This window comes from Leptonychotes weddellii, chromosome 5 (assembly GCF_054177405.1).
Source record: "Leptonychotes weddellii isolate Sample4059 chromosome 5, ASM5417740v2, whole genome shotgun sequence".
Classification (NCBI taxonomy): Eukaryota; Metazoa; Chordata; class Mammalia; order Carnivora; family Phocidae; genus Leptonychotes; species Leptonychotes weddellii.
The window spans coordinates 61,539,842-61,565,145 of NC_138373.1; the positions used below are offsets into that span (position 1 = coordinate 61,539,842).

At 39.6% G+C, this 25,304-nt stretch overlaps 1 protein-coding gene across 2 annotated transcripts in view; it reads left to right on the top strand.

The window, feature by feature from the left end:
- The window catches only part of LOC145721685 (uncharacterized), a 58,734-nt gene that overhangs the window by 4,557 nt on the left and 28,873 nt on the right, over window positions 1-25,304 (top strand). The window contains exons 2-3 of one of the 2 annotated variants that reach the window (XM_081820830.1): window positions 5,443-5,520; window positions 8,200-14,048. In XM_081820830.1, coding sequence (XP_081676956.1) covers window positions 5,443-5,520; window positions 8,200-8,230 — 109 coding nt within the window. In that variant the 3' untranslated portion in view covers window positions 8,231-14,048. Of the gene's footprint in view, window positions 1-5,442; window positions 5,521-8,199; window positions 14,049-25,304 lie in introns of those variants that run through there. The other variant, XM_081820829.1, reaches the window with a different exon arrangement.

Here is a 25,304-nt window from a genome sequence, read left to right on the forward strand (position 1 = left end):
CCTGCTCAGCGGGAAACCTGCTTCTCCCTCTCCCACTCCCCCTGCTTGTGTTCCCTCTATTGCTGTATCTCTCTCTGTCAAATAAATAAATAAAATCTTTTTTTTTTTTTTAAAGATTTTATTTTTATTTATTTGAGAGAGAATGAGACAGAGGGCATGAGAGGGAGGAGGGTCAGAGGGAGAAGCAGACTCCCCGCTGAGCAGGGAGCCCGATGCGGGACTCGATCCCGGGACTCCAAGATCATGACCTGAGCCGAAGGCAGTCGCTTAATCAACTGAGCCACCCAGGCGCCCCTAAATAAATAAAATCTTAAAAAAAAATACATTTTATTTTCAAGTAATCTCTATACCCAATGTGGGGCTCTAATTCACAACCCTGAGACCAAGAGTCATATGCTCTTCCAACTGAGCCAACCAGTTGCCCAGGAATGTAACAGATTTCTTCTTCTTCTTCTTCTTTTTTTTTTTAAGATTTTATTTATTTGTCAGAGAAAGAGTGAAAGTACACAAGCAGGGGGAGTGGCAGGCAGAGGGAGAAGCAGGCTCCCCACTGAGCAAGGAGCCCAACATAGGACTCGATCCCAGGACGCTGGGGTCATGACCTGAGTCAAAGGCAGGCGCTTAACTGACTGAACCACTCAGGTGTCCTGCAACAGATTTCTTCTGTACATTTTGTATCCTGTGACTTTACTGAATTCAGGTATCAGTTCTAGTAGTTTTTCGGTGGAGTCTTTCAGGTTTTCTCTATATAGTATCACGTTATCTGCAAATAGTGAGAGCTTTACTTCTTTACCAATTTAGATGCCTTTTATTTCTTTTTGTTGTCTGATTGCTGTGGCTAGGACTTCCAGTACTATATTGAATAAAAGTGGTGAGAGGGGCGCCTGGGTGGCTCAGTTGGCTGAGCGTCCAACTCTTGATTTCAGCTCAGGTCATGATCTCAGGGTCATGAGATTGAGGCTGACGTCGGGCTCTGTCCTCATTAGAGAGTCTGCTTGAGATTATCTCCCTCTCCTTCTGCCCCTCCCCCCCCACATGTGGGAGGGCGTGTGCACTCTCTCTCTCAAATAAATAAATCTTAAAAAAAAAAAAGTGGTTAGAGTGGGGGGTATCCTTGTCTTATTCCTGACCTTAGAAAAAAACTCTCAGTTTGATGTTTGAGTATGATGTTTGCTGTGGGTTTTTCATATAAGGCCTTTATTATGCTGAGGTATGTTCCCTCTAGACCTACTTTGCAGAGGGTTTTTATCATGATGGATGTTGGACTTTGTTAAATGATTTTTCTGCATCTATTGAAGTGATCATATGGTTTTTATCCTTTCTTTTATTGATGTGATATATCAAATTGATTGTTTTGGGAATATTGAACCACCTTGCATCCCAGGAATAAATCCCACTTGATCATGGTGTATGATTTTTTTAATGTATTGTTGGCCTCGGTTTGCTAATATTTTATTGAGGATTTTTCCATCCATATTCATGACAGATATTGGCCTATAGTTTTTATTTTGTGCTTTCTTTATCTGGTTTTGGTATCACTGTGATACTGACCTCATAGAATGAATTTGGAAGTTTTCCTTCCTCTTGTATTTTTTGGAATAGTTTGAGAAGAATAGGAATTAAGTTCCTATAAAGATGTAAAACACTGAATCTCCATTGTGGAAGGTAGCCACCAGAAGTGGTCCTCCGGTAAACCATGCATATCTGGATTCAGGCCTCTCTCCTTGAAGGCTGGCCTTTTGACTTACTTATGCCCGTATAATGTGGCAGAAGTGTGACACACAGCATGCTATCTGAGATGAGGTGAGAAGTCTTGTAACTTCCACTTAGGTCTCTTGGAACACTCTTTCAGAGATGTCTGAACCACACACAAAAAGACCAACTACCCTGAGAATGCCATGCTAGAGAGGCCGTACTTATGTAGGTACTCTAACCAATAGTCCCAGCTCATCCCAGCCCTTCAACCATCCCTACCCAGGCACCAGACTTGTGGAGGAGGCTACCTTGAACTGTCCAAACCAGCACACCCCAACAGATGAGTATCAGTGAGTAATCTCAATTGACACCCTTGGAGCAGAAGGATCACCCAGCTGAGGCCTGCCCAAATACCTCACCCATAAAATCATGAGATGTCATAAAATGGTTATTGGTTAAAGATACTCAAGTTTGAAGATTTGTTACATGGCAATAGACAACTGGCATAATAACCCCCAACTTAGAGCTTAAAACTTATCTCCTGGAAATGATTCTATAAAATGTTACTTATACATAGTATATATACTTAGATGGGACTATGTTTTAGATTAATTATAGTTGGACGGGGTCTAAGAATTTAACCATTGTTTATAACAGTGCTATAAGAAAATTTGTTTTTTATTTAATGTGAAGTGACTTTTTAAATGGGCATTTAGAAAGGGAAATTATAGGGGCACCTGGGTGGCTCAGTTGGTTAAGCGACTGCCTTCGGCTCAGGTCATGAGCCTGGAGTCCCGGGATCGAGTCCCGCATCGGGCTCCCTGCTCAGCAGGGAGTCTGCTTCTCCCTCTGACCCTCATGATCTCTCTATCTCATTCTCTCTCTCAAATAAATAAATAAAATCTTAAAAAAAAAAAAAGAAAGGGAAATTATAGTCTTTCTTTTTTTGAAATGTGCATAAGAGGGGCAGTTAAGCATCCGACTTGATTTCCACTCAGGTCATCATCTCAGGGTTATGAGATCACGCCCCACCAGGAGCTTGTGCTGCCCATAGAGCCTGCTTAAGATTCTCTCTCCCTGGGCGCCTAGGTGGCTCAGTTGGTTAAGCGACTGCCTTGGGCTCAGGTCATGATCCTGGAGTCCCGGGATCGAGTCCCGCGTCGGGCTCCCTGCTCACCAGGGAGTCTGATTCTCCCTCTGACCCTCCCCCCTCTCATGTGCTCTCTCAAATAAATAAATAAGTAAATAAATAAAAAGATTCTCCCTTTCCCTCTGCCCCTGCCCCTCCCCCTGGCTTATGTGCAAGCACGCATACACACATGCTCACCCTCTCTCTCTGAAAAAAGAAAAAAAATGTGCACAAGAGACACTTATTCCTTTCCATTTCTATTACCCCTTCCTAGTCCCAGGCTTTACTACTGCATTTCTGGATTACTATGACAGTGCCCAGCCTCTTTCCCATTTGATCATTAAGTATGGGTTAAGCTCCTACTTTGAGCCATGCACTGAGGTGTGTGCTGGGGATACAATGGTGAAAGAGACCAGACAATTCCCTCCCATGTCCACTATTTCATGTACAATAATTTTCACATTAAATTTCCTGAAACCTTGCTTTTATTACATCATTTCATTGCTCAAGAACCTACAGAAGAAACTTTTTTCTGAAAGAAGTTCAAATTCTTCTGCTTAGAGTCTAATACCTTTTATCATCTGACTTCCCCTTATTTAAGTATGATTTTCACACTGTTCAACATTTTACTTTCTTGACTCCTGGCAACTGGCCCTTTCAGTGCCCCTTATATTTTGCTAATTTCAAGGTCCTGTGATACCACCCTGAACTTCTGTACCTTATGCCCACCCAAATCCTATTCATCTTTCCCCAAATCCCACCTTCTGCAATTGGTTTTTCAGACTACAATTCTTTCACAAATCAGACAGAAAACCCCTGCACTCTATTCGTTACCATAGTTTAATTCTTTAGAATGTATTTTATAAACGTTTCTATCAAAATAACACACATCCATAGTTTAAAAATAAAATTACAACAACAAAAAACAAGTTCTTGCTCCCCCCCACTCCAATCCTCATTTCTGTTCTTCAGAGCAATCACTTTAACTCTTGTAGCAGTTTTTCTGGTATTTATCTCCATGTCCTAAATAACATTCTTTTACTACTGCTTTTTGATTTATTATTCTTATTAAATGAAATTATAACTTTTATACTGCCCCTCATCTAAATCAACACACACACATTTTCTTCCCCTTATCTTCCCAACATATTTCAATCACCAGTTTTAGCTAATTAGCACACAGTTACATACTTCTTTTTTTTTTTTAATTTTATTTATTTATTTTGAGAGAGAGAGAGAGCTCAAGTGGGGAGAGGGAGAGAATCTCCAGCAGACTCCACGCTGAGCGCGGAGCCCTATGCAGGGCTACATCCTATGACCCTGAGATCATGACCTGAGCTGAAATCAAGAGTCGGTCACTTAACTGACTGAGCCACCCAGGCGCCCCCAGTGTTTACATTCTAAGTAATTATTATTCACAGCTTAGCTAAATTGTGCATTATAATTACATTGCCATTCTTTTTTTTTTTGAAGATTTTATTTATTTGACAGAGAGAGACAGCGAGAGAGGGAACACAAGCAGGGGGAGTGGGAGAGGGAGAAGCAGGCTTCCTGCTGAGCAGGGAGCCCGATGCGGGGCTCGATCCCAGGACTCTGGGATCATGACCTGAGCCTAAGGCAGACGCTTAATGACTGAGCCACCCAGGCGCCCCTTACATTGCCATTCTTGTGCAACTTTTTTTTTACTGTCTTCTCGCTTCTCTTGTTGAGAAGTCTGATTCCTTCTGGTCCTAATCATCTGTATGTGATCTGCATTTTTCTTCCAGGCAGCTTTCAGTTTCTTTTTATCTATACTTCTCTTGTCTTTCTTATTTGCCATCTCTGGTTTTTGTTCTTTTTGGAAGATTCTTTCATGTTTATTTTTAAGTCTTATGTTGGTTATTTTATGTGTGTGTGAACACATATATGTGATAAAATTTCTTTGATATGCTAATGTTTTGGTATGTTGATCCCAAACGGAAATGTATGTATGTATGTGTATATATACATATGTGTGTGTGTCTGTGTGTGTATGCTTGTTTGAATTTGTATTCTCTAAATGAATGGTTTAAATTTGTTCTTGCTTCATAGAGCAATATCTTCTCATTCTGAGGAACTTCTCATCATTCTGAGCTTTTTTGAATTTGTATTCTCTAAATGAATGGTTTAAATTTGTTCTTGCTTCATAGAGCAATATCTTCTCATCATATTCTAAAATATGAGAAAACATATTTTATTTATGTTTTAGTTTTTTCTGTTTTCTAAATTTATTCTGTGGTTTGTTTTGATCTCTCTCACTCATGTTAGAGCATTTCCTCAAATGTGTGGTGACCCTTGGTGTTTTAACTTCTTTGAGTAAGAAACCAAAACACTTATTGGAAGCCCTGTGCATGTAGATTGTGTTTGTAGATTGATGGGTCTCACCACCCTGTGATTAGGCAGGATCTAGCAACTTCATTAGGGAAATTATAAATGTCATTTTGCACAGACATCTCTTTTGGACTGGTTAATTTCCCCACAGAGGAATTCTCCAATTTCTTGCAAGGTGAACATAAGTCTGGTGGCCAGTTTTCTTTGAAGTGAGTAGGATTGGGTGATCTCAGCCTTCAGTTTGTACACTTTCCTCTCCCTGTTTTCAGTAAGGCAACTCACCTGCAACATCAGCTGTGTCTGGTGTCCCTGAATCCACAGCCTCTCTCGTTCAACTTCTTCGGAGAGTAAGTTTTCTTTTTTCTGTTGTGCTGGGGAAGGGGGCAATCTTCTGGCACTTTAGTAGGGGGACAATTGCATTTTAACACTCCCTATATAATCTTTCAACTAAATCTTCCTATTTTTCAGCTCTACCCCTGCCTCCTGGTATCTACAATTCCTGAGGCTTTCTGTATTCTGTATGAAGAATTGACTTACTTTCTGGCTTTCTGCCCTGCAAGCTTAGGTTTTAGCATTCTCCAGCCTATTTAGGCAGTTACACAATTTTTTTTTTTTTTTTTTTAGATTTTATTTATTTATTTGAGAAAGAAAGAGAGAGCATGAGCAGGGGTGGGGGGGTAAGGCGTTGGGGAGAAGGGGACAGAGGGAGAGGGAGAAGCAGACTTCCCGCTAAACTGGCAGCCCTATACATGATGCAGGGCTCAATCCCAGGACCCTGGGATCATGACCAGAGCAGAAGGCAGACCCTTAACTGACTGAGCCACCCAAGTGGCCCTAGGCAGTTACATATTTTCAGAATTTTGCTGAAATCCTGTTTGCTGATGATTTTCTTTCAAGTTTTCTTTTCACTTGTAGCTTTAGGACTTTTGTATTTCTTTACTGTTATTTTAGTGGAGTGTTAGGGGGATCAAAGATAAATGTGAATATTCAACCTGCCATACTTAATTGGCTACTCTAGCTGTTTAAGTATGTTTAACCCCAAGAATATAATAAATTCCTCGAGGGCAGTAAATGTAACTCATTTTCTCCAACAATGTTTAGCTCAGTGCTCAAGATTTCATAAGTGCTAATAAATCCTATACTGATTGAAATTGGAAATCAATGAGTGACTATTAATTATGGTGCTCTGCTCAAGAGGTGATGGGATACAAATGTGGATAATTTCTCATTGAGGAAGTCCTAGTCTAGTGGAGGAGTTAAAATAAGTATAAATCACAGGGATAGATTCTATAAAAGCAGTTCCATGAGAGCACAAAGAATGGGTGTTTCGGAGAAACTCCCTGACATTTTGAAAATGAAATCAGGGATGACAGTCAAGATCTTGTCCAAAATCTGCAGCTCGTATACAAAATAGTGGTTTGACCAGGTACATCCTGGTCATGTCTTCAGTGCCCAAGGTTTCATTGTTATTCAGCTAATATTAACGATTATATATAATAATATATATTTAATATATAAAATATTAAATATATATTATATATAACCATAACAATTATAAGGAGAATGCACATAATTGAGAAAGTAGAAACTCAAGAGTCTCTTATTTATTCATGTATTTACTGTGGTTTGGCAAGCTTGTTAATTCTTTTCTTAAAAAAAAAGACTTGTATATATTCTACAATTTTTAAATTTTTTCAGACTCCTTTTTAAATAAACATATATGCAGCCAGGTCTCTATCCCTAGGAATAGGTAAGCGAATCCACAGGAAAACCAGCAAGAATTTTACTGCAGCCAGTCCATTTGCTCAAACCAAATTAATAGAGCAGTAATCTATAATGACATAAAAATAGTTCTTTTTAAGTCTGCCAGAAATTTTTGCCATATGTCTTGGGTTGGGTTTGATGGGAAAAAGTCTCTAAGGCAGCAATTTGCTTGCAAAAGGTTAATTGGGGTGTGCTCTTGGCAACACTGCTTGCAAGAAAATGTGTAAAGCAGCATTAAGCAGAGAAGTTGAACCATGATGCAGTTGCAACGGAAACTTCAAATGATTTTATGGGAAAGCTGCAGAGCAGGGATGGCCCATCAGAGTTGTTCTAATTGAGACAAAAGACTAGTCATTGGATGTTGGCTACCGCTGGTGAAGGGACATGATCTTAGGAGAGGCAGCTCTCTTCTGTGGAGGGCAATTCCCAGGGAGGCTGGGAGTCACCACCAGGCTTCATCATAAATGGGGGTTTTGGGAGCTTGGGTGGCACATCACAAATTCAACTACACCAATATTGCAGGGCACTTAAGAAGTCTTTATGTCTCTGCAAAGACTTGATTTTTTTTAAAGGTTTTATTTATTTATTTGAGAGAGAGCACAGAGGGAGAGTGAGAGGGAGAAGCAGACTCCCCGCTGAGCAGAGAGCCCAACACGGGGCTTGATCCCAGGACCCTGGGATCATGACCCAAGCCAAAGGCAGACACATGACTGACTGAGTCACCCAGGCGCCCCTTGATTTTTAATATACTAGGAACTGTCAGTCTATGTCCTTCCTTCCACTGCTGTTTTCTTTACCAAAAACAAAATAAAACTCAAATGTCTGAATAGCTGAATTGAAAGGTAAAGAACTTAAAATTCATTTTCAGTGAACACCTTCCCAGAGTTCAGGTACTTCCAGCTTTTCTAACTGGCAGACATTATAAACTCCTTCTAAATGTGTTTCTTAATGTTGAAGAATCTTTGAAAGCCTGAAACTTGATGTGTGTCACCACTGCCCACCTGCCTCTCAGCTCTATTCATTACTATCACTCCACAAGATTTAAGGGCAGGACAAAGCTTATTTAGAAAGGTAATGAAAAGTTCTCTCTTATTTTGGAGGACCTGAGGTATTATCAATACTATAATTGTTAATAATACAGTCTGATGATTTATCATAGACCTCTCAGTTATAGACAGAATGAAAGTGGAAGACTCTTTCAGTCAAGAAGGTGGACTTTCTGTCATCCTCATCCTAATCATGTCGTAACATGTCCGTTCCAGGAATGCCTTCTGCAGGAGTCTGCTCCTTTAATCAGGACAATGGCATCCTCACCTTTGGGTTCCAGCTGTACAAATACGCAACATAATCAAGTTATTTACTATGGCAAAGCTGTGTAAACACAATCTTTGTAAGGGTTGTGGTCTTTTTTCAAGATCCTGGAACTGTAAATATATCATTTATGGGGAGTAATTAAGTAGTGTTGGCAATAAAATAGTGTTATAATAGCTTATCTGCTAGATAAACCTATTAGGCATCAAACCTCTATTCACAACACTAGAATGGATGTGTTTGTTTGATGTTTCTAAAAGTGGTTTGTACTCAGCACATTTGCAGTTGGTAGTTCTAATGCTTATGAAAATAAAGAGCTGGCTTTACTATTGATGAGTGAGGAAACCACTAGAAAGAAAACGTGTTATAATTGAGAAAAACTGAAGATCTATAGAACACTTTTATTTGGGTTATTTCTTTGACTTAAGATTTAGTAGACTTACAAAAATGTTAGACTATACTAAAATGTAAATACTAATGCTTTTGATAAAATGGAATAAAATACACTTTGATTTAGCAAGTCAAATGGAAACTCTGAGTATCTATAATTCACATGCAGCTTTTCCATTTTGTCATTGGTGTGCTGACAATAAGCACATGACTTACCAGCATCAGAGTACAATGTGTGTCCTGACTACAGAATCTTCAAATCAATATAGGAAAGTAGTTTAAAGTATCTTTTGCCAAACTTGACTCACTGTAAATTAACTTGCTCTTCTTTTTCAGGACTATAAGGAAAATATAAGATCTGGCTAAGCTCATAATAGAATTCTTTGCTATCTCTTTACACACACACACACACACACACACATTCACACACATATATGCAATATATGTACATACATCTATAATACATATATCTGTGATATATATTTTATGTATATATAATCTGTAACTTTCATATTAAATCATTTATGTCTTCATTATTATTTCCTCCTCACTCCCCTCAACCCAAATCCTACTTCCCTGTCCCACTTGTTATAGCCTTAGGAAGGGTAAATAGGGACAAATTCTGTTCCTGCAAGTCTTGAAGGGAGCTCTACCAGTCACTGAATGAAGTCTAGGACAACCTCAGACCTCATCCTTGAACTTGCTTATTTGCAGTCAGGAGTTGGTGTGACAGTTGTTTTAGCTCAGCTTATGAGAAACAGGCCTCAAGACTCAGCTCCTACTGCCAGCCCTTGGCCACAGCACAGCTTACAGGAATCCCACAACCTCAAGTATATCTTCCAGGTTTGAGGTCTTCATTCCTATATTCTTCATGCAACAAATATTTATTGACCAACTAGTAAGCATGAGGCCCGGCGGTTACAATAGAGAGAAAAAACAGAGCTAGATTAGATCACTAGAAAAGGCTAAAGAATTAACTGAGGTAGGAATCAGTTTTTTTATGGACAACTTCTTTTCCCAGCACTATTTATTAAATGGTTAATCATTCCCCACTACTTTATATTCACTACTGTCGTATACTGAGATCCCATACATTCACAGGTATGTTTCTGGGCTCTCTATGATTAAGGATTCTATTGATCTATTTGTGTATTCCTTCACCTTTAATTTTTAAATTTATAGAAAACTAAAAAAAATAAAAATAAATTTTTAAACTTACAGCAAAGTCAAAAGAATTTTGTAGCAAACTTCCATATACCTAGCACCTAGATTCCACATTCATTAACACTTCACTGTACTTTATCATGTATCCATCCAGTATCCATTACTCTATCTATCCATTAATCCATCTTCTTTTTGGTGCATTTCCATTTAAATTGCAGATATCAGTACACTTTTACCTAAGTACAACACTGTGCTTTAAAAATATTTGTAATTATACAGTAAATGTATAGTTTTACTGTTATCACAACTGAATTTTTCAGTTGTGTATCTCAAGAATTTTGATATTTAAAGTAATTTCCTATTAAAGCGATGAAAAACATAGAACCTTGAAGACTTGCTTAGCCTGGGGTAAATGCCCCTCTCAAGCCTGGGCTCTCAATTCTAGACCAATTGAAGGAGGGGAGCTCGGATAACTTCATCCTAATTTTCTGGGTCCTGGGATCTTTAAAACTGTGAGATACTTATAATTTCAAAGATTTAGCTTCATGTTGTGAGGAGAAAGTTTAAACATCTCTGAGAGCAGATGATTCCCTTGTTCCCCTGTTTTTAGAAAAATATGTTGTTGGACTTTTTGGTAAAGATTCTGTTTTGTAATAAAAAGATCCAAGAAGGGCGCCTGGGTGGCTCCGTCGTTAAGCGTCTGCCTTCGGCTCAGGTCATGATCCCAGGGTGCTGGGATCGAGTCCCACATCGGGCTCCTTGCTCCGCGGGAAGCCTGCTTCTCCCTCTCCCACTCCCCCTGCTTGTGTTCCCTCTCAGGCTGTGTCTCGCTCTGTCAAATAAATAAATAAATTCTTTAAAAAAAAAAAAAAAGATCCAAGAAAATGAGGAGCAATACTGTTCTCACTAATATTTCCAGCATTTGTCTTCACTGCGGGAGTTATGTCCCTAAATTATTATTTCTTTAGGGTAATGTTTCTTTCTTAAATATGGATTTGCTTCTTCTGTCCTTGAAAATTATTGATTATTCATGCAGATATATATAAACAAGATTTGTTCTTGTTTAAACTAAGATCAAAGTACCTGGCATATGATAAGTACTCAATAAAAGTTAATTATTATTAATAAAAATACTGGCCTTCTATCAGTCATACAGGATGGAGGCTCATACTATTCATATTTTGGCATAAAAGGAAGTGAGCTGTTGCAAGGCTGAGACATTAGGCATATCTGAATTACAGATTACTACAGAACATTATTGCCTTGGGTAATTATTGTGGTTATTTAATTTTCTAGAGAAATGAACGCTAACTAGCAGGAAATTATTGGTTAGGGATTCCTACTTGAGATTAAGCAGGTGGACAAAGGAAAGCTTTGAGAGATGGACAGAAGATTATGGGGAAAATATGGAAAACCTCTGATTTCCCACCCTTCCAGCTTCCACGTATCTCCTCTGCTTTCCTCACTCAGATGCTCTAGCTTTCTAACTCAAAATCTCTCCTCGGTAGAGGTTTTGAACTTAGTCACAGTAAGGTACAAACTATAATTTTAGACAGTTGGAAGGATTAGCCTCTGCCAAGGGTATTAGCATTTTAACTGGGCTTCAGTTTTCATTAGACCCTCTATGCTGCTTGCAAGGGGCTAGGCAGGTAACATAAAGGAGCAAAACAGCCTGGTCCTGGGCCACAAGGTCTGGTGGGGACCGTGTAAAAATTCAATTTTTAAAAAAATTATTTGCTAAACAAAACATGTTGGAGGATCAGATTCAGTCTGTAACCTGCTGGTTTATAACTCATGAATTAAAGAAAATCTAAATGTGAAATTATAATTATTATCCAGTGGGAGGCTGAAAATAGTATGTATGTGGGGTTTTTTTTTTTTTTTTTAAGAGAGAAGCAGGGAAAGGTTAGAAAAAGAAAGGGTTTAATAGTTTTTCCAGGTACACACACAGTTCCTGGATGGTTCACTACTTTTAATCAATGGAAAAAGCCCATGTTTGTAAGACTGTGTAGCTCTGGTTTCAAATTCCTATTGGGTGTAGCCACTTACTTGCTGTAGAATCTTGAGCAAGTCACTGAAGCTCTCAGCAGTTTACTCATCTGTCTAATGAGAATGATTCTTTACCCTTTGGGCTATTGAGAGGGTTCAGTGAGAGAACACATAAAATGCCTGCCTCATTAGGTAGTACCAAGCACATTGAATCAATGGCTGTTTATTGATTCCTAAATCTGTCAGTAACCATGGTAAATAATAGACATTTCCCCTTCCAGTGAGGAATATAGGCTTTAAAAGAAATACTTAGATAAATAAGCATCCCATAAATATTAGAGCTATTCCAGATTCATATAATAAGCGGTCTACTCAATCACGTGTGTGCACAGATGCATTTTATTTGTTGACTCATGTGAATGAGAATAAGCTCCATTTTCCTTGAGATGTTTCATTTTTAGAGTGGCATCTGGTGAAAAAAAATAACTTCGGGGCACCTGGGGTGTCTCAACCGGTTGGGCTTCCAACCTTTGGTTTTGGTTCAGGTCATGATCTCATGGGCCGTTGAGATCGAGCCCCGAGTTGGGTTCTGTGCTCAGCAGCAGTGGGCTGGGGGAGAGGTTCTGCTTGAAGATTCTCTCCCTCTGCCCTCCCCCAACTCATGTGTTCTGTCTCTCTCCCTCTCTCTTACATAAATAAATAAATCTTTAAAAACAAAATAACTTCTGTGGTTATTATTAAAGTCTGCTCCAAAGTGGTAAATGCCTTCATTTCCCCCAAAATCAAGTAAGTAAGACTCTAGTCAAGGCAAGCCAATCAAGAAATAATTAATGTACTTCAAGTAAGAATAATGCACAGTGCTGCACACTATGGGGGATACAGAGAAGGGTGAAATCTATGACCTTCAGTTATCAGGTGTTTTTAAAAATAACCTGTTATTAATGTCTGACTTGGGCATATTTTGGTTTTCTTTTCCCTGAATGTGGATATGAGGTGTGTTATAGATCTGGAGGTTGATGTGCAATGTGCTATTCATCTCTGAGATTTGTGGTCCATAAATTTTAAAATGGAAGACTACATGATAGCTAATACTGTTATATATTATGTAACTATCACCTTCCACAATATAACACATATTATAACCAAGGAAAATCTTAAGACCTGAGAATCAATTGGAATGAATTCTAACAGGAAGAGAAGGGTCCTGATACACACCAGCAGCTCATTTGTGACATCTCTCCAGGCTCCTAGGGTTTTCTTTTTTTTTCCCCTAAAGTTTATTTATTTATTTATTTGTTTATTTATTTATTTATTTGAGAGAGAGCACACAAGCAGGGTGCAGGGCAGAGGGAGAGGGAAAAACAGACTCCCTACTGAGCAAGGAGCCTGACTCAGGGCTCAATCCCAGGATCCTGGGATCATGACCTGAGCCCAAGGCAGATGCTTAACTAACTGAGCCACCCAGGTGGCCCCTCCTAGGGTTTTCTTAACTTCTCCAAGTCAGTTGTTCTCTGTAAAGCAAGGATAATATCCTCTTCTTCTCAGGGATTGGGCGAATTAAAAGAGACGATGGGTGTGAGTACCAGCTATTTAAATTGTCATTGTCTTTCTCCAGTGTAGTTTGAAATCACTCATGTCAACCCACTAGCTCTTTGTTCAGACTCTGGCCTGTTCTTGCCTGGACTGCTGCAATCGTCTCCATGCTGATCTCATCCCTAAACCATTCTCTATCCTGCTGCTAAAACGATTTTCCACAACCACTTACACAACAGGAGACTTTCAACATCTTCCCATTACCTTTTTCTCTTTTATGAAGGTATTATTTACATACAATGACATTTACACATTTTAAAGTGTTTGATGAATTTTGGTCATTGTGTACAATCCTGTAACCACTACCACAATTGTCCCTCTGACCCCCACCAACTGTTCCTTTGCAGGTGATTCCCTCCCCCTCCCCCCACCTCTAGGCAACTTTATCAAAACGTTAAAAAACTCCATCAGTTATAAAGGTATAGGAAAACAAAACAAAACAAATAATAAAACTGGGGTGCCTGGCTGGCTCAGCTGGTAGAACATGAAACTCTTGATCTCAGAGTTGTGAGTTCAAGCCCCTTGTTGGGCATAGAGCCTGCTTAAAAAATAAATTTATAAAAATTTAAAAATTAGTGAAACTAACATTTAGTTCATTGTAATTTAGCACATTAGAAACATTAAATATTAAAGTGTTTTATTTCTTTGTAAAAAATTTATCAGGAATGGGGCACCTAGGTGGCTCAGTTATTAAGTGTCTGCCTTCAGCTCAGGTCATGGTCTCAGGGTCCTGGGATCGAGCCCCACATTGGGCTCCCTGCTCAGCGGGAAGCCTGCTTCTCCCTCTCACACTCCCCCTGCTTGTGTTCCCTCTCTCGCTATGTGTCTCTCTCTGTCAAATAAATAAATAAAATCTTTAAAAAAAAAAATTATCAAGAATAATTTGGATAGGGGCACCTGGGTGGCTCAGTCGGTTAAGTGTCTGCCTTCGGCTCAGGTCATGATCCCAGGGTCCTGGGACTGAGCCCCGAGTCGGGCTCCTTGCTCAGTGGGGAGCCTGGTTTTCCCTCTCCCTTTGCCTGCCACTCCCCCTGCTTGTGCTCTCTCGCTCTCTCTCTCTCAAGTAAATTCGAGAGAGAGAGAACATGAGAGGGGAGAGGGTCAGAGGGAGAAACAGACTCCCTGCGGAGCTGGGAGCCCGATGCTGGACTTGATCCTGGGACTCTAGGATCATGACCTGAGCTGAAAGCAGTTGCTTAACCAACTGAGCCACCCAGGTGCCCAATAAAATCTTTTTTTTTTTTTTTAAAAGAATAATTTGGATAGTGCTTGCCTCCTTCTTGTCATGTAACTTGCAATATGGAGTAAGCAACTTTCCTATGCCTGGATGAATTGCCATATTTCTAAGTTCAATCAGGTTCCAACATTGTATCCGTTGTGCTTTTAATATGGTATAGTGTCTCCAGGAATTCCTTTAGTGTGACTTTTTTGCCAGCCTCACTTCCTCTGGGACCTCTTCATCCTTTTCATCACGACCACTTTCCCCATTTATGTTGATGAGCTGTCTTCACTGAATTTCCCTGGCTGTACCCCTGGAGGTGTCCCCGAGAGCAGAGTCACCGTTCCCACTGTTAGCTCTTCTTCTTACAACTCAGGTGCTCTATTCAAGTTTCATTTTTACTTTATCTCTTTTTGCTTCTTTGCTGCACTTTCATCTTTGTCGGCCAATTCCTTCTATTACTCATTTTTTAAAAAGATTTATTTATTTATTTGAGAGAGCCCAGGTGCACTGGGGGAGGGGAGGGGTAGAAGGAGAGGGGAGAAGCTCAAGCAGACTCCCCGCTGAGGACGGAGCCAACACAGGCCTCGATCTCATGACCCTGGAGCCTGAGATCATGACCTGAGCCAAAATCAAGAGTCGGAGGCTTAACTGACTGAGCCACCCAAGCACTCCTCTATTACCCATTTTTGTAAAATGTCATGTGAGTTTTATTGTTGAGACAAAAAGTCTACACAACTCCATACTTTGCTGTTTGTGCAAGAACTGAACAGCAGATGTGCAATGACTGATAACTGATAGACTTGGAGAGAAGTGATGTCGTGGCCACCGATCGTATCCACATCTGTTATGTGCATAGAGATTTGTGGACTGACGACCTAGTAGCAATCACTGTATGCAATTACTCCACACTGTGAAGTATGGTGACTGAAATTTGAATTATGTTGTTGGAAAACTGGTGTTGCTTACCTAAACCATGGTAACTGAAATTCATGCACACAGGAACTGAACAAAGTGGGGGCTGCTTGTATAGACTGCTATGGGAAAACCTTCCTCTTAGATGCAAGTTATATTTAGCCACTTTCTAGAGTGCTTTGGAAACTTCAGACTGAAATGTTAAGCACCATGTTAGTGGAGGGTAAATAGATGCCATATAAGGAAAGGAAGCTCTAACAAGGTAGGAATTAGGTAGGTTGCTCGGTGCTCAGGAAACAATTGAAACAACAAGACAGATGTACTCTGTGGAACCGTGACCAGTAATTACTGTTACTGACGATGCCTGTCCTTTTCGGATTTGCCCGAGAATCAAAGACTATAACATATCCAGGAATATCTAAGATATCAGTAATAGCCAGAATAGTGGAAAGTGCTTAATATCAGAACACTCTGCATGTAAGGAGCCATTTCTCGAATCTTGTTTGCTCTGTTAATTTAATGAATGAATGGTATAGCATCTCTAATGGAATGATGATAATTCTCCCTCCTCCAGGGGTGAGGTTTTAATTATTAATTAAAAAAAACTGCAAGATCTCAGTGTTAATTGGAAATTTTCTTTAGGAGATACAATTAACTTAAAAGCCACTAATTTCTCAAGGTAATTTTCTAGGAAGATTCTGAGTATCACACAGGTAGGAAGAATCTATAAATAAAATCCAAATCCCTTTTTATTTTATTTTATTTTTAAAGATTTTATTTATTTATTTGACAGAGAGAGATAGCGAGAGCAGGAACACAAGCAGGGGGAGTGGGAGAGGGAGAAGCAGGCTCCCCGCTAAGTCCTTTTTTAAAAACTTGGGTCTAGGGGCACCTGGGTGGCTCAGTTGGTTAAGTGTCTGCCTTTGGCTCAGGTCATGATCCCAGGGTCCTGGGAACGAGCCCTGCATCAGTCTCCCTACTCAGCGGGGAACCTGTTTCTCCTCCCTCTGCTGCTCCCCTTGCTTGTGCTCTCTCTCTGTCAAATAAATAAACAAGATCTTTAAAAAAATAATAAAAAATAAAAACTTGGGTCTGTTTTGCCTTGAGAACTCCTTGACAGCTCTGCTGAACCTTCCTTGCTCTTTACAGTGGTGTAAGATCACTCTGTGCAACATTTGCTCTCTCTTCTTCACTTGGGGTCAGATTTGCGTGTCTGGTGAATGCTCCCCAGATTTCCTCAGTCCCCTCCACACTTTACTGCACAGCATCATTTTCCTTAATGAAAACCTCACATATTTCATCCCATCTTGGTATCTGCTGCTCAGTGCATCTGGACTGACACATCTTCCTAATGGCATTTCTATTTCTATTCTCATTTCTATTCTCTTAGTTTTCCATGAGCCTATTTCAGCCCATTATAAAATATGGAAAGAATGTGAAGATACTGGAATTTCAACCGTCTGGAAGAATTTTACTCTAATCATAAAGGATTGAAGCAGGCATTCCCATTAGAAAATACTATACAAATATAAAAAGACAAATATTTTTAAAAAGACAAATATAGAAAGACAGCTGGGTGCTTAGATTTAGGAAACATGGAGATGAGTAGTTCTATTTTTAGTGGTTCCCATACTATGTTGGTATCAAAATGACATGTGTGTGTTTAATGCAGATAACTGGTTTCTCCCCTCCATTCCCCAAGACCTATGGAAACAGTCTCCAGAGACAGGGCCCAGGAATATGCACTTTTTATAGAACTTCTTTTTTTTTTTTTTTTTAAGATTTTATTTTTAAGCAATCTTTCTACCCAATGTGGGGCCTGAACCCACAACATTGAGAGATCAAGAGTCACACACTCCACTCCAGGGACTCCTTACGGAACTTCTTCATGATTCTGATTTACACCAGAGTTTGAGAATCATTGCTGTTTCCCCAAAGGTTCTTTTCCTGGGAGTAATAATCATTCAAAAGCTTCTGACCAGTTTTCCCCCTTCCTCTTAGTGTTGTGCCTCCTTTACCTTGTGTCACCTGATCCTTCGTAACCTGAGATTTTTAAGATAGCTGAAGTATGGAAAAACTTGGCTTTTCATGACTCATTTGTTCTCAAAAAGCTATATATACATCTAATTGTCTTAAATGCAAAGGTAAATAAGGATGAAGAATCACATCTTTATTTAACTCTGTTTTCAGATTTCTACACAGATCTCTACATCAGATTTTCCTAAGATGATGCCCACACGCATGTATTTTCAAATAGTTCATGCACACCACTGGTGCTTTACTTTGAACACATCCCGTTCTAGAGAAACGGTTACTCTGGGTTCTAGAAATTGACCCATCTTCATATCTCTTCACAGAGATTGCCACATTTAGGGTCTTGAGAGAAGTGGAAAAGAAGAGACAAGTTCTAGCCAGTTTCTATGTTGACTGTTAGATCTAGGTGGATAACTGATAAGGCTTCCAGACCACAGACTGTTTCTGAGGAGGAGGAATGGAAAGTCACCAACTCAGTAAACAAGAAGCAACAGTTTTCCACCAGCCTTTCCTTCTAACTTGAGAAAACTCGTATTTTGCACAACAAATATTCCTAAATTTAAAAGCTTTTAAATTACTCAAAGTGTGTATAGTTCCTTTTTTTTAAAGTGTGAGCTCTCACATTAATTTAGTCTTTCATTGAGAGGTACCATTTTCAGTGTATTTGTTAAGTTTCTTTTTTAAAGTAATTCACAATGGCTTGATCCCTTTTAGATAGTGAACATCCATGATAGTATTACTACCAGAGCAATCTGCCTTAAGCAAGTTTCTGGTTATGACACTCTGTTCGACCACCTTCTGTGGTTTCTTGTTGCCTTAGGTCAAGCACAAATCCCTCACTGCGGTATTTCAGACCCTGTGCAATATGTTCCCAACCACCTTTGTAAGTTTTGCTCCCTCAGCTCTCCTACGTGTGCTGCATTGGGCCTGCTTTCTGTTTCCACATGTGTTGTGGCCTCCCGCCTCTGCACGTCTGCGCCTCCGTGATTGTGGAATACCCTCTCCCAGCATCTCACTGTAAAATCAGGGGATTCTACAACTACAAGTTATGTGACTGCCATAGTTTCTGTTCGGGCACCCCATGGTACTTTACCACAATAGGCCTTATGGTAGTATAATGTGAGGATTTGTCATACCTAGTTATACTAGGTTGAACACTCTTTCAGATCAGGAGTCATTTCTTATCCAACCTTTAGGGTGCAGGGACCAGCACACTGCATTACCCAGCTTGTTCAGTTAGGTTGAATAACTTCAAACAAAGCCTCCAACCAGTGGTGATGGAATCAACAAATGCCTTGAGACTCTTTATTTAAGAAAAGTATCAGTTCTTAAAAAGTATCTGATTATTGAGAATAATAACTATAAATTTATTATTAGGGTAGTTGGGTGGAAAAACAAAAAAAGGAAGACCAACACTTTGAGTACCTACTGTATACCATGCATTATTATGTCCTTTATCTAATTCATTCATTCATTCATTCACTCAACAGATATTTATTGAGGACCATCAGCACTCTGCTGGGAGATGGGAAACAAAGATAAAAAGCCATGATTCCTTTTAAGGACTTAACCATCTAGTTACAGCAAGTACATCAATGAATTCAGTATAGCATGATGGAAGGGATGGTAGATGAACACACGAAGTGCTTTGGAAACACAGAAACTAGGTAGATAAATTCAATGACATTGGCAGCCAAGTCTTTCCAGAGGAAAAATTCTTGAGGTGAGCTTCGAAACATCCTAAATTAGCTGGATATAGAGGTAGTAAGGGCATTCCAAAGAAGGAAAACAGTAGGTACAAAGAGTATGCACGGCGACATGCAACAGCACAATGCATGGGGCACACATGTAGGCTACGGCAGGAAATGAGCTGCAGAAATAGGCAGGGTCCAGGCTATGAAAAGCCTGGGAATGAGCTCAGGCTATTCTGAAACCTGGAGGAAATCTTTGAAGGCTTTAAAGCAGGAGAGTGCTGTGATCAGATTTGCCTTCTAGAAAGATATTTCTGGCAGTGATTTGGAGGATGCTGCGGAGGGAAGATACGTAGGCTAGTTGGGATAAACTAGTTAAGATGCTCTTGCAATCATCTTGGAGGGAAGTGATGAGACACAAAACAGGGCTGTGGGAATGGAGAACAGAGGAGCAATGAGAGAGAGGGAGAGTAGAATCTATGAAGTTTGGAAATTGTTTAGATGCGGGAGGGGGTTCAGAATGAGGGATCTAGGATTATTCCCAGGATTCTGCCTTGGATGATGGGGCAAATTATAGAGAAAGCAAATGCAATCAGTGCCAAGACCAGAGTGAGGAAGTGAGGCACTTGTCTCAGGCATAAATGAAGGGGATTCACAAAAATTCAGTAATCAAATAAATAATAATACATTTTAATGCACTATTTTAAAAATCAAAATTAATGCAGATCCATGATGAACCAAATATCAACATTTTTTTTAAAAGATTTATTTATTTATTTTAAAGAGAGAGAGAGACAGAGCGAGAGTGTGAGCGTGTGGGGGGTTGGGGAAGGGCAGTTGGAGAGCAAGAGAGAGAATCTCAAGCAGACTCCATTCCCCATTGAGTGCAGAGCCTGATGCGGGGCTCGATCTCATGACCCTGAGATCACGACCTGAGCCAAAATCAAGAGTCGGCCGCTTAACCAACTGAGCCACCCAGGCACCCCCCACACACACCAAATATCAACATTTTTAAGTAAAGAAAGACTGTGACTCTGTACTTATGTAACTGTCTTACCTCACCCTAATCTTGCCCTGAATACAACATCCCTACTAAGAAAGGTTGTTAAGCATTTTCACTGAGAAAACTGCAACCCAGAGAAGGAAAATACTTAGCTGAAGCTCACACAGCCAGCAAGTGCCAGAAGCCAGAGGCCCAAACCAGCTTGTGTTGGATTACATGGTGGTGCCTCCCCTCTACCACAGGACCCTTGCAGAGCTGAGACATCCTGTGGGTGGTGCTGTGAGCACCTGTGCTGTTTTCCTTTATTTGCTTTCACTTTTAGCAAATAGTGACTATGTCCATAAGGAGAGATGTCCCCAAGCCCCATTGTCTTAGAGTTGAGTTTAGCAATGAAAAAAAAAAAAGGTAATTATTACAAGATACAACAGAGAGGTAATATTACAAGCTACTAAGAAAAAAGAAAATGTTTAAGAGCCAGTCTGGCTCAAATAACAAACATCAAATCTTGAAGTTTCTGAAAGTGTGGAATCAGCAAATACAGAATTGATTAACTGAAATGATGACCCAAAGTTTCAGTACACATGCATTAAGGATAGTCACTTGGAATCAATCCAATTGGAATGAGTGAAGAATTCTCTCAGGTTCCACCTTGCCACTAAACCTCAGGGACAGCTATGGAAAAAAAGTAATCTTTCCTAAAGGTAGAGATTTTGAGTCTTAATTCAGACATGAGCCCTGCCAATGCCTTCTAGACAGAGCTTCCCTCTAAAGGCTGCTATAGAAAAACCCATTTTAAGTGGCTCTTAGTAACAAAACTCGCAATGCTGACAAGAGCCCACTCTGTGACCTAGACGGACCACAATTTTGAGCCCATGAAATGATAGCTTTGGCCCACTGCAAAGTTCTGTGTAAAGGTACAGAATACCTCTAGACCTATTTTTCATATTTTTTCTTCTCTTGTAAAGTTAATCCACTGTATTGCACTAACAGGTTATTGCTGTGAATTAGCTGTATTTTTGTTTTCCAGGATGGCTGTTGCTTCCCAAAGTTAATATAAAAACAGCTTATATCATTGGGGAAATGCACATCAAAACCACAATGAGCTATCACCTCACCCCTGTCAGAATGGCTAAAATCAAGAACACAAGAAACAACAAATGTTGGCCAGGATGTGGACTGTGCACTGTTGGTGGGAATGGAAGTGGGTGCATCCACTGTGGACAGCAGTATGGAGGGTCCTCACAAAATTAAAAATAGAGTTACCATAGGATCCAGCAATTCCACTACCGGGTATTTACCCAAAGAAAACAAAAGCAACTTAATTGAAAAGATATATGCACCCCTAAGTTTATTGCGGCATTATTAACAATAGCTAAGATATGAAAGCAACCCAGGTGTTCATCCATAGAAGTATGGATAAAGAAGATGTTGTGTATACATACAATGGGATATTACTCAGCCATAAAAAAAAAAAGAATGAAATCTTGCCATTTGCAACAACATGGATGGATCTAGACAGTATAATGCTAAGTGAAATAAGTCAGTCAGACAAAGACAAATACCATAGTGGAATTTAAGAAACAAAACAAATGAGCAAAGAAAAAAAAGAGACAAACAAAAACCAGACTCTTAACTATAGAGAACAAACTGGTGGTTGCCAGAGGGGAGGGGAGGCGCTGGGAGGGATGGGTGAAATAGACAAAGGGGATTAAGAGTACACCTAGCATGATGTGAGCCCTGAGTAATGTACAGAATTGTTGAATCACTATATTGTACACCTGAAACTAATATAACACTGGACATTAACTATACTGGAATTTTAAAAGTTAAAAATAACTTATTGGCAACTTGCTTGCTTAAACCCAACAAATGAAACGTTGTTAGTGCAGCAAATGTTTTCCCACAGATACATTTAGTTTTTGAGCTGAGAGTCCTGCAGAAGCACTGTGACTTAATCTCTGGAAAATATATTAAACAAACTCATGAAAATCTAAGACATGCAATAGGTTAACATATATGTAATGGTTAATGCCATTAGAATCAAATGATACAGCTAAATGCAATGTAGTAGTCATCTAACTTGACCAGTTGTAAAAATGGCTTTTTTTTTTTTTTTTTGGAGTATAGTTGACACACAGTGTTACATTAGTTTCAGGTGCACAACATAGTGATTTGACAAGTTTATACCTTATGCTGGGTACACCACAAGTGGAACTACCATCTGTCACCATACATGGCTATTACAATATCTTAAAATAGCTTTGAACTTGTAAAATTCTGCCTCTGGAGTTAAAATTACAAGATGTGAACATTTCTCAGTGTAATTTGAACCAATCTAGCCATTCATTTTGGATTAAGACCATCTTTCCTATCAGGGAGAGTTTCTCTTCCTTTAAGTACAATTGTAAATTTGTTTTTTATGAAATGTTTCAGCACAGAAGAATGTATGGAGTATAATATTGTAAACACCTCTTCACCCAGAAGCCCAGTTGAAATAATAAATGTGGTACAAGGTACAAGGAAGGCCTCCTGTCCCCCTCCCCATCCCAGTGCCCCCTGCCCACTGAGCATTGTCATCAGTCCAAGTGGTTCCTGCCACATGTCGTCCCTCCCAAAGCTTACATTCTTTAATGCCCAGGAGCTTTGGGACATGGATAGGAATACCCATAACTATTTAAATTTTAATACTCAGATTGAGTAATTAAGTATCATTTAAAACTAAATTTTTTGAGCATTTAAAGATCAATTTAGGGGTGCCTGGGTGGCACAGTCAGTTAAGCATCCAGCTCTTGGTTTTGGCTCAGGTCAGAATCTCAGGGTCATGAAATCGATCCCTGCATCAGGCTTCCCACTCAGCAAAGAGTTGGCTTGAGATTCTCTCTTCCTCTCCCTCCGCCTCTCCCCCTGCTCATGCGTGCCATGCTCTCTCTCTCTCTCTCTCCCCCCACTAAAATAAATAAATAAATCTTTTAAAAAATCAATTAATTCTCTTAAACAATTTACACTACGATTGCAGACATATGTATTAGTATTGCCGATTTTTATTTTATTTTTTATTTTTATTTTTTTTAAAGATTTTATTTATTTGACAGAGAGAGACACAGTGAGAGAGGGAACACAAGCAGGGTGAGTGGGAGAGGGAGAAGCAGGCCTCCCGCTGAGCAGGACCCTGGGATCATGACCTGAGCTGAAGGCAGACGCTTAACGACTGAGCCACCCAGGCACCCCAGTATTGCTGATTTTAAAAAACATTTCAAATCCTTCAAACAGTTGATAAAACATACACAAATGATTATAAAACGTATTATCACACTGAAGTTATTTCTGAGACATCAAGAAAATGGCCTTCTCCTATTTCTTCATTTTTTCCTGTACTTGTTTTTATACTGTTCTCAGGCTATAGCTATTTTTATTTAAATATCTTTCTAGGGTTTTCATTTCGTTATTTGGACACTTTCCCAGGCTTGCAGTGATCTTAGCAGACCCAAAAAATATTCCCCAAACCAGACCACTTATGAGATGGAGCTTATCAACTCATTCTTGGTCAGAGCACGGGACTTGATGTGAGTCAAACCTGAGCCCCTGGGCAACAGGGCAGAGGTTTTGCTTACAGTCAAGCTCCACGTACCAGCTCCACTTACTAGTAAAACTTTTCAAGATCATTTTTAGCATATGTTTGAGTGTTTTCACAACTTGGTATCTTTCTTCAAAATGGTTTATTTTTAAAACCCTGCTTGACTGGCGTTAAATAGCATGTTTTTCCATGATGATATATGCACCTTGTCTGTTACCATTATTAAAACCATATTTATTCCTTTTTGGTGTTTTATTATAACTAGTAGGACGAGCAAGAGGTTCAATTGCCTAGAGGCATAGTTACCTTTCCTTTAGGACATTTGGCTCCTTTATCACTGTTGAACTTTTTTTTTTCTGTCTTTTGTATGACTACCCGTAGTGATTCGATGTCAAGCCCCTTTCTTCCCCATTTTTATGTGTGACCGCCAGAAACGAGTCATCCTTCCTGGCCTTTGTACAGCCTCCACAATTTCTGGGACTTTTCACAGTTGCTTGTATTCACTACTTTTACTCACACAGATAGGAGCAAGTGTATATCCACACTTTATAAACACGCATAAATTTTTTTTTTTTTTATTTGCGAGAGAGAGAATGAGAGACAGAGAGCATGAGAGGGGAAGGGTCAGAGGGAGAAGCAGGCTCCCCGCCGAGCAGGGAGCCCGATGCGGGACTCGATCCCGGGACTCCAGGATCATGACCTGAGCCGAAGGCAGTCGCTTAACCAACTGAGCCACACAGGCGCCCTAAACACGCATAAATTTAATGAGAGAAAGAGAGCACACACACTTTAATTTATTAAAATCGATACGAATAAACCATATCCTCTTCTGCTTACTTGTTTCTGTGCTACAATTACCTTTTGTATAATATATGTTAATATTTCTTTTGGGGTATTTTAAATTCATGGCCTTTCATAGATTCAACTTGTCCTAATTATATTAGCAATAACATTTATTGTTCGCTGAGGCTCTATTTCACAGCAGGAGACTGTTCAAGCAAGTTTCTTTGCCCTTTACGCCTGCTTCTGGAATCCTTAGAGGCATTCTTGCTTTTTGGCAAGATATGATGTTCCGCAACCATCCTGATTTTTCTTGTCCCAAGAGTGGAATTAGGTACCCTGCACGAGTCTGTTCTCCTTTTGGGGAAGAAGAGTATTAGGGACCAAAGTTGTGAGGAGTAAGTGTGCTGCTTTTGTGGTTGTGGTGAGAGCAAAGGGAATGGTGATAGACCCAGAAAATATGTCTTTTTTAAACCTAGCGTTCATACTGATTCTTCCATTTTAACATAGCATGTGACTACTCTACTCTCCTTTTCCTATAGCAGGGACTTTCATCATCGTCTAGCTGAGAAATGCCACTCCTTACCCCCAGAAGGAATAAAAAGGAAAATCTTTTTCTAACTGCCAAAAATTCTTTTTTTTTTAAAGATTTTGTTTATTTATTTGACAGAGAGAGACACAGCGAGAGAGGGAACACAAGCAGG